The 9679-nt window shown below is 31.6% G+C and overlaps 2 protein-coding genes across 2 annotated transcripts; both read left to right on the top strand.

The window, feature by feature from the left end:
* Nucleotides 1–600: 600 nt before the first annotated feature.
* On the top strand, nucleotides 601–4846 carry LOC143566966 (uncharacterized). Its single transcript, XM_077053507.1, has 8 exons — nucleotides 601–804; nucleotides 2073–2215; nucleotides 2308–2478; nucleotides 2773–3043; nucleotides 3532–3797; nucleotides 4058–4273; nucleotides 4351–4459; nucleotides 4550–4846. Exons 1-8 carry the CDS (start codon nucleotides 654–656, stop codon nucleotides 4588–4590), a joined length of 1368 nt encoding a protein of 455 aa, XP_076909622.1. The 5' UTR covers nucleotides 601–653; the 3' UTR covers nucleotides 4591–4846.
* Nucleotides 4847–5472: 626 nt separating this feature from the next.
* On the top strand, nucleotides 5473–7059 carry LOC143566967 (protein yippee-like At4g27745). Its single transcript, XM_077053508.1, has 3 exons — nucleotides 5473–5708; nucleotides 5933–6071; nucleotides 6646–7059. The coding sequence occupies exons 2-3, from the start codon at nucleotides 5979–5981 to the stop codon at nucleotides 6871–6873; spliced, it is 321 nt and encodes a 106-aa protein (XP_076909623.1). The 5' UTR covers nucleotides 5473–5708; nucleotides 5933–5978; the 3' UTR covers nucleotides 6874–7059.
* Nucleotides 7060–9679: the final 2620 nt, after the last annotated feature.

Genomic DNA, 9679 nt, shown 5'->3' on the forward strand with positions numbered 1-9679 from the left:
GGTATTTATTGTAAATATTATATAAATAGAATAAATATGTAACAAATGATTTACATTTTAATTTATTATATTTATCTAAAACTTATTATAAATGAAGCGGATTGAAGGTTTTGAGGAATTTGTGGATAAAAATGATGGGCTTGAAATGAAAATATATGTTAAATTTACAAAAAAAGAACAAAGATAAAGGGTATTTATTGTAAATATATCACTACGGACTCAATTGTGTTTATGAAAAGACCAATATAACCCTTAAAATTCAAAATTTCATGCAATAAGGGTTGTACTTGTAGCATTAAATTAGGTACCTGAGGTTGTGCTTTATATATATCAGAGATAGTGAACTTTAGATCTACAGTTTAATGCAAAAACCAAACCACCAACAGTAAAAAGAAATATCAAAGCATCAACCATATAAACTCAACTGATTTGCAATCATCCATGTAAAGAAAATAAATAAAAATAAAAATAAAAATAAAAATAAAAATGATTTGAAAGCAGACCCTTACCGACACCCTTTGGCTAGATTTGGATCGGCAGTTGATATATATTTTACACCATCTCTTCTCTGGTGTATTGTGGTCTTTCTTATCTGTTTTTTTTCCCATTTCTTGTGCATTGTGATCAATCAATCAATCAATAATATAAAAGAGATGGAGGTTTTCTACTTGATAGTGTTTGGTGGTTTAGCTGCTATTGTTGCAACAATGGAGCTCAGCAAGAGCAACAAAGATCGCATCAACACTTGTTCTGCTTTCAATTCTTTCAAGAACAATTACCTCCTTGTCTACTCCCTCATGATGGGTCGGTGCTATCTTCCACATTTTCATTTTAATTATTATTTGGTATTTATCAAGATTTGGGTTAGATGTTGATGACCTTTGTAACTTTAATGGATCTAGCTTACTGATGTTAAGTTTTATAGTGAATCTTCATCATCCTTTGTTCATATTTGGTAAATTGGTTACATTTTGTGTTTTGATACATAATATATTGCTTATTTGGGCCAAATTTCATGATAGTTGTAGTTGGTGATTGGTTAAAATGGTATTAAAATGTTATTGATTTTAGTTTTTTTTTATTGTAATTTGGCATATATGAGGTTGGAATTGATTAGGGCTTTTCAAGATTTGGGTTAGATGTTGCTAAAGTTTGTAACTTTTGTGGATCTAGCCTACTGGTGCTGAGTTTTAAAGTGAATCTTTATGATCCTTTGTTCAGTTTAGTAAGTAAGACCCGTAATGTGTGGTTAGTATGGTAATACTAGGTCCTTGTTGACAGTATTATGCTTATTTGGGGCAAATTTTACGACATTTGTACTTGGTGATTGGCTAGTATGGTAATAAAATGATCTGGTTTTCTTTTTTTGTGGTTTAAACTGATCATGGTAATTCAAGATTTGCTTTAGATGTTGGTAAAGTTGGTAACACTAATGGATTTAGGCTACTGATGTAGAACCTTATAGTGAATCTTTATGGCCCTTTGTTCAATTTAGTAAATTAGTCATATTTATTCTTTTGATCCATAATATGTGGCTAGTATGACAATATAAAGCTTATTGGAGAAAATTTCATGATGGTTTTAGCTGGTGATTGGTTAATATGGTAATGAAATGTTTTTGTTTCTTTTTGTGATTTGGTGTTTATAAGTTCAAAGTTGATCAGGTTTATTCAAGATTTGCTTCAGACGTTGCTAAATTTTGTAACTTTAGTGAATATTGGCTACCGATGTTGAACCTTATAATGAATCTTCATGATTCTTTGTTCAATTTTGTGAATAAGATCCATAATGTGTGGCTAGTATGGTAATAAGATAGTCTTATTTTCTTTTGTGATTTAGCTTTTATGAGGTCGAAATAGATCATTCAAGATTTATTTTAGATGTTGCTAAAGTTTGTAACTTTAATCATTTTTGGCTACTGATGCTGAACTTTATTGTGAATCTTTATGATCCTTTGTTCATTTTAGTAAGATACTAAGATCCGTTACATGTGGCTAGTATGGTTATAAGTTATAACATGTTTTGTTGACAATATTAAGCTTATTTGTGGCAAAATTTCATGGTGGTTGTAGCTGGTGACTGGTTGCAGGGACCGTATGTGTACTACCTTTACACGACATACGGTTTTGGTAAAGGGGATATCGGACAATTGTTTATTGCTGGATTTGGATCTTCAATGCTGTTTGGGACAATTGTTGGATCTTTAGCTGATAAACAGTAATTTCCCTTGATCCGTTTTTACTAATTTTGTTCAACTTTTTACATAATTACTATTGCAATTTAACTTAAATTATATTCTTCTCAATTCAGTGGTCGAAAAGAGCTTCGGTTACTTACTGCATAACTTACATTCTGAGTTGCATCACTAAACATTCACCTGAGTATAGAGTTTTGATGGTGGGGCGTATATTGGGAGGGATTGCAACGTCTCTACTGTTTTCAGCCTTTGAATCTTGGCTCGTAGCTGAACACAACAAGGTGAGACGTGTGTTTGGATGATATGTATGTATGTGTGTGTGTATATATATATTATGCTTTTGTTGTTTTAAGGTTGCAATAATGATAAGATGTATAGAGTGTTTGGAAAGTTTGATTATTGAAAAATGACCAAAATTATATTTTTGTGAAAAATGAGTAAAAGTACTCAAATTAGGTTAGAAGAAAGAATAGAAAGGTAACCTTTTAGTTTTTACCCTTAAATGATAAAATGTTTTGAGTGTTAAGTGTCATTATTATGCTTTTTGGTTCTAAGTTGTTTTCGTGACATTGTAGAGGGGCTTTGAGCAACAATGGTTGTCAATAACATTCTCCAAAGCGATATTTCTTGGAAACGGGCTCGTTGCCATATTGGCGGGCTTATTTGGGAATCTATTAGTTGGTACATTGGCTCTTGGGCCCGTGGCTCCTTTTGATGCAGCTTCCATCTTTCTTGCAATTGGCATGGCTGTTATTTTATCGTCTTGGACCGAAAATTATGGCGACCCGTCAGAAAGCAAGGATTTAATGACCCAATTCAGGGGAGCTGCTGTTGCAATTGCATCTGGTTTTTCTCTCTCTCTATACACACACACATTACGGAACACTAGATTATTGTTAGAACAAAAATAACAGACCTTTATTTTTCTTACCAGTGGTTCATATTATTAAAGATCTGTACTTCTTACATAGGTTTTTTCTTTAATCTTTAAACGTTTACCTACATATGTTTAGGTAATATAACCTACAATGACACCCACATGTGTAGGTTCTACTAAAAAAACAAAATTTGTTTATATAATATATAAAAATTTCAGGAGTGATAAATAAACATTACATTTTTATTTTTAAATGTTTTTAGCATTGAAAAATGAATGATTCTTTTTGTTCTATCTGTTCTCGCAAAAAAAAAAAGTGTTCTTCCTAAATTCCCTTAGCCCCCCCCCCCCCCCCCCCCCCCCCCCCCCCCCCCCCCCCCCCCCACCACACACACACACATTATATGTAAAATAACTAAATTTCTATTTAATATCGTTTGTTTTTTTGTGATACCAGATGAAAAGATAGCATTATTGGGTGCAATTCAATCCCTATTTGAAGGTTCAATGTACACATTTGTGTTTTTGTGGACTCCTGCTTTGAGCCCAAATGGTGAAGATATTCCACATGGTTTTATTTTTGCTACTTTCATGTTATCCTCAATGCTGGGAAGTTCTTTAGCTTCTCGCCTTTTGGCCCGTGCAACAATTAAAGTCGAAAGCTACATGCAGATCGTTTTTGTTATTTCTTCTGCATCCCTCTTGCTTCCCGTCATCACAAGTGTACGTCACACACTTTCTTTAACCCATATTCATCACTAGTCATTTAAAGTCAAAACATGTCGAGTTGGGTTGGATTGACCGGTCCACATTGGTTTGCTTCTTTTTCCTTTGAGATTTATCAATGATAAATATCAACCATTTCGAACCGTTTAACCAATTTGACCTTCTAGATATAAAAGATTGACCCAACTCAACCCATTTTTAGATAGGTCAACATCAACCCGATATAAGTTTATTTGATTTTTATATATTTTCAACAGTTTTTGGTGGCTCCTTCTAAAGAAAAGGGCGGAAGCATTAAATTTGCAGGGTGCATCCAACTGCTTGGATTCTGTGTATTTGAAGCCTGTGTTGGTTTATTTTGGCCATCAATAATGAAAATGAGGTCCCAATACATTCCTGAAGAGTCTAGAAGCACGATTATGAACTTTTTCCGTATTCCCCTCAACATTTTCGTATGCATCGTGCTTTATAACGTGAGTATCATCTCTCTCTCTATATATGCATATGTATACAATCAAACCATTATTATTTTTTTTCTCTGTTTTTTAAGGTTGATGCATTTCCGATCAGGGTAATGTTTAAAATGTGCTCTGGTTTCCTTTTCATCGCATCTATGTTGCAAAAACGCCTTTTGGGCGTTGCAGAAAGATCATTAGTAAGTTCTATACAACCGTTTCTAAAATCTAAACTCTGTTTTGTTTGTAACTTTGGATTGAAAAAGTTGTTGAATTTGTGTGTTTTAGGGCAAGATAGGGTGCGGGAAGTGGAGGCCAAACCGCTTAATATATAATGCATCAAGATTCAAGTGGCTTTTTATAAAGAAATGGTCAATGTCAACATATCAGTTCAGTGTGTTTTATTTCTTGGAAATCAGATGGTTTCAAGGGCCATGTGGGGTGCTGCTGGTGAAGAAGATGAATGAAAGATTTAGAAGTTGGTTTTGATAATAAGGAATTTTGTATACCATCAAGATAGAGTATCATGTAGTTATTATTATAGTTTAATTAAAACATTAGGATTAGTGATGTTCATTTTTTGATTTGTATTTCCAGTACCCAACTTTATAACTAAACTACTTGGATGTATTACGCTTTCTAAATCTTTATATTGTATTCAAGACATTTACAAAACAAACAAACATAGCCTGTAAAATTCCATTCATATTGATAGGGTCAGACAAACAAACCTAGTAAAATTTTATCAGTAGCATGGTTATTATAGGGTTGGTTTTCAACTTATGACTTCAAAAACCACTTTTGGTATACGCGTACGATATGATATATTTGTACAAAAGTAATCCTTTTGACTTGTATATCGTATTCAAGACGGTTATGAACAAACATACCCAGTAAAATTTTATTCATAGCATAGTTATTTATTATGACTTCAAGAACCACTTTTGGTATACACGTACGTATAATCAAGAAAGTTAATGTCACTTTAGTATTCAAACAATTTTGATGGTTATACATACAAAATCACTCATGATCAAAAGAATTAAAAATCTCTTATGCAACAACTTTCATCATGCAAACTCAGAATCCTTTACAACAAATCAAGATTCGAATAATGAGGATAAATATACCCAAAAGAAAAAAAAGAAAAGAAAAGAAAAGAGATAAATATTGGGAAACAAAAAAATGTAAGAAATTTAGATCCCACACCACCCACAACCAGAAACAAGAAAACCCTACCTTGTCTTTCTTTGTTTATAAATTATAATAATCATAATTCTCAAATTCACAACACCCGCATCACGGATTTGAAAGTTTGCGTGTAGATAAACATAAACAGTTATAAAATTAAAATTATATATTATATATATATATATATATATACATTCAGAAGTCGAATGAATTCACACTTGGGATCCTCTCTTCTTCACTTCCAACTTCCTTCAGTTACCGGGTACACTTTCTTCATCTTTATTTCCATTTTTATTATTATTATTTTGAGTTTATTAATTACCCATTTCGATTTTCATCGTTTTGTGTTATAAAGTGGTCAAACAACTGCGTACAAGTTTTAATAATATTATTTCAAGAAAATTGGTGCTTTTTGTTTTCTTTTTCTTTTTGGAATGATGTTGATTATTATCTGATTTGGGTGTTCATCTAATTGTGCTTTAACAGATTTGATCTTGATAAAAGGGTCTTTTAGTATAAATTTGCATCATCAATGGCGGAAATGGTGGGACCCAGGCTATACAGTTGCTGTAATTGTAGGAATCATGTTGCCCTTCATGATGATATTATTTCTAAAGCTTTTCAGGTTACAAATTTGAAGGTTTTTTTTCATGTGATGAAATTGTTTGAATGGAATTGTTGATTTTGGTTATTTGAATGCTCAATAGTGGATGTTAATGCCGTTTTATTATAATTGCTTGGATATATTTCTAATCTTTATGTTAATGTTGAATAGATTATGTTATCTGTGATGTTTCTGTACTTTAAATGGTTATGCATTTAACACGTGTGTGTTTTTGGATAGGATGTTAAGCACTAGATGAACTTTGTGGATACAATATTATATGCATCATGCTTCCTTATTCAGATATGAAATTTAATGTGACAAATTTTTAAGCTTTTTTCTAGTTAAGGGGTGTTAGGATTTGGATTTTTTTTTGAATTGATCATCTTATTATTGCGACTTAAAGTTGCAATAACAAGTGTTTAACGTTTGGAGAAACAGATTCTGCTCCTGATTATTTGAGTATGTTGAGGTTAAACTAATCAATGTATAAAGACTTGTATCTTCATTTCACAATGTCTTCATTTTTTCACAAATGTCATTTTTTTATCATTTAATCTACTACTTATAAATAATAATTTTGTTTTGATGTTAGGGGAGGAATGGTAGAGCCTTTTTGTTCTCTCATGCAATGAATGTTTCAATGGGAGCAAAGGAAGACAGGAACTTGATGACTGGACTCCACACGGTTGCTGACGTGTACTGCTCTGATTGTCGCGAGGTTTTGGGTTGGAAATATGAACGCGCTTACGAGGAATCACAGAAATACAAGGAAGGTAAATTCATTCTTGAGAAGTCCAAAATTGTCAAAGAGAATTGGTAACTAATTAATTAATTAGTAGTCATATTTTATGTCTAGTCTTTCTTTTTTCATAAGTTTATGAAAAATTCTGCCTGTTTAGTGTTCATGCTATCCAATAATTTCGCTTCGATTCTTCTGTTTGCATGGAAGCTTGTATTTAAGATGATGGGATTTATGAACAGGTTGTTGATTTTTCAGGTTTTATGTAAATTAATTGGTGTAAATAATCTTGAATATTTTGGTTGTGATTCTGTGTATGTGCTAACTTGATATTATATTTTTGTTTGATTTTGTTGATCATTGCTATAGCAGGGGTCATGTGGGGTTAATGAATTGAATTGTAGAATCCAAACACGACCCATATTTTTATCTGTGTCAAATATATCAGCCCTAACCTGAATTAGGATACGTATAAACTTGGGTCAACTTGGACATGACTCGTCTAACCCAAATAAGTTCTATTTTTTTCATATAAATAAATGGTAGTTTCAATTTTTTTAAAACTATATCACTTAATTTTTAAAATAGAGAAAACGTGAAAAAGCCTATAAAAAAAGAAAGAAAAAAAGAACTTGAACGACAAACTATATACTATGTTATGAAATATCAAGATTCATTGGATGATCATTTTATTCAAAATCTAAGGATGAAAATTGTTATCTAGTTATCTCATAAATAGTTATCTTTGTCTGTGAAATAGTATTGTAATTGTACTATAAATACTACCTCCATGATAATAAGAAAAATGCACCATCTTGAATAAATTTAAGTGTTACATGCATTTCTTACTACTTCTCTCTATAATTACCTCTAAACTTCTTAAATTACTTCAATAATCTTGTTATAATTATAGTTATATTATAACACGTTATCACCATGACTCGCTTAATCAAGAAGATCAACCAAGTAAGAATGTGCCAATTATAAACAGGCTTATCATTTATATATCATTTATTCTATTACTACTTACAAAATACTTTTTATATCTATACATATAATTTATATATATAACCGTTGATGAAACGTCATATAGCCGTTATAAAACAGTTATAAATTTTCAACTATAAATAAACAATTATCAATCTTAAATCTTTCACAAATACAAAAACTTTCTTATCAGGAATACTCAAGACAACATTTTAAAAGATGATTCACCAAGTTTTGATGTTAACCACCATAATGCTGATAATCTTATTGCTCTTAATTTGTAATCTTCCATCTAGGGAGTTTAATTTTTTCTTTTTTCCTTTATCTATTTATAGCTCTACCTTTGTATTTTCTTTTAATTTTAATAAGTATGTAATCCTAATATTTATCTTATCTATGTTTAGTAATAAAATGGCAAACATCGCAAAAACTTGAATTTCCGGTTCTTAATATCCACCTGAGATAATTATATGTTGTGGACAGCACATGTTAAATGACATCTCAAATCAATGGGTGTTTTGAAAACGATAACGGAGGGAAATAATTGCGAAGAACAAGACAAGGCAAAAGCCGATGTCTTCCTTCACAAACACATTGACGAGATGTTATAATTTGAGTATTCAAATTGTGAGGATCCATACGATTTGTGGGAAGATTTAAAAAACAGATTTGATCATCAAAGAGAAGTTATACTTCCCACTGCTAGTGATGAATGGAACAATCTCAGGTTCCAAAATTTCAAAAAAGTAAATGAGTACACCTCTGTTTTGTTCAGAATATGCTCAACGCTTCGATTTTGTGGGCAAACTGTTACCGAGGAAGTATGTTGGAGAAAACTTTCTACACATTTCATGCATCAATATGAATTTACAACACTAATTTAGGTTGCTAAAATTTAAAAGATATTATGATCTAAATTCATTTATCCTTGTAGCAGAAAAGAATACGGAACTTTTAATGAAAAATCATCAATCTCGTCCCACCGGATCACTAGTAATCCCAGAAGCAAATATTTCTACTAATAATGACACTAAAGAAAAAAAAGTGGGTACGAGGCCGTGTTCATGGCCATTTTAATAAAAGTTATTATAATGGTCGAAACCGTCCATTCAAAGGTAATAATAATTACCGAGGTAATTTTCATGGTCGTGGACGTGGTCGTGGTTGAAATCAAAGAACCACCAATTACCACGCTCCACAAATTAACAATTCCAACCAACACAATAAATGGAATGAAGCTGGTAGGCCCGAAAACAATGGCACTTCATGTTTTAGACGTGGAAGTACAAACCACTGGTCAAAGTCTTGTCGCACAGCTCCACATCTATGTGAACTATACTAAGCCTCTCTCAAAAGAAAAGAGAAAGAAGTGAACCACGTGCATAACTTTGATGATCTTAATACTGAGCTAAACATTGCAGACTTTGATGTGGAATTCTGAAACAAATGTTGCTTGACGACAATAATTATGTGCAAAAATTAAGTGTGTTTCTTATTATCTTTAATTATGTGTTTTCCTTCATGTACTGTTTGTCTTTCGATTAAATAAAGTTCTTATTAAAATATCATAACGTCTTCGTTATACACTTATTATTTTTCTTAATATTTTCAAGATTAAAATGAAAATAACTGGAGCACAAGATCAAACAAATGAAGAATTCAATGTGACATGTATAGAGGAATTTTCAAGATATATGTATAAAGGATAGTGGAGCCACGCATACTATACTTAGATCTAAAAAAATATTTTTATGAACTGAAATCAACAAAATGGATCATTAATACAATATCAGGTCCTACAAACTTGATAGAATGAGTGAGAAAAGCTAATTTAGCATTACCAAATGGTACAAAGCTCAAAATAGACTATGCTTTATTTTTCCCAAAATCAACAAAAAAT

Source organism: Bidens hawaiensis, unplaced genomic scaffold (assembly GCF_021521415.1).
Source record: "Bidens hawaiensis isolate Kalapana, Puna unplaced genomic scaffold, B.hawaiensis_p1.1 tig00023132_1, whole genome shotgun sequence".
NCBI classification, from domain to species: domain Eukaryota; kingdom Viridiplantae; phylum Streptophyta; class Magnoliopsida; order Asterales; family Asteraceae; genus Bidens; species Bidens hawaiensis.

Bases quoted from the DNA above. Each gene is read 5' to 3' on its own strand.
- LOC143566966 (XM_077053507.1), top strand. From the start codon at position 654: ATGGAGGTTTTCTACTTGATAGTGTTTGGTGGTTTAGCTGCTATTGTT. The intron at 3,798-4,057 runs GTACGTCACACA...TATTTTCAACAG, and splicing joins TGCTTCCCGTCATCACAAGT to TTTTTGGTGGCTCCTTCTAA. The intron at 4,274-4,350 runs GTGAGTATCATC...CTGTTTTTTAAG, and splicing joins TATGCATCGTGCTTTATAAC to GTTGATGCATTTCCGATCAG.
- LOC143566967 (XM_077053508.1), top strand. From the start codon at position 5,979: ATGGCGGAAATGGTGGGACCCAGGCTATACAGTTGCTGTAATTGTAGG. The intron at 6,072-6,645 runs GTTACAAATTTG...TTTTGATGTTAG, and splicing joins TTATTTCTAAAGCTTTTCAG to GGGAGGAATGGTAGAGCCTT.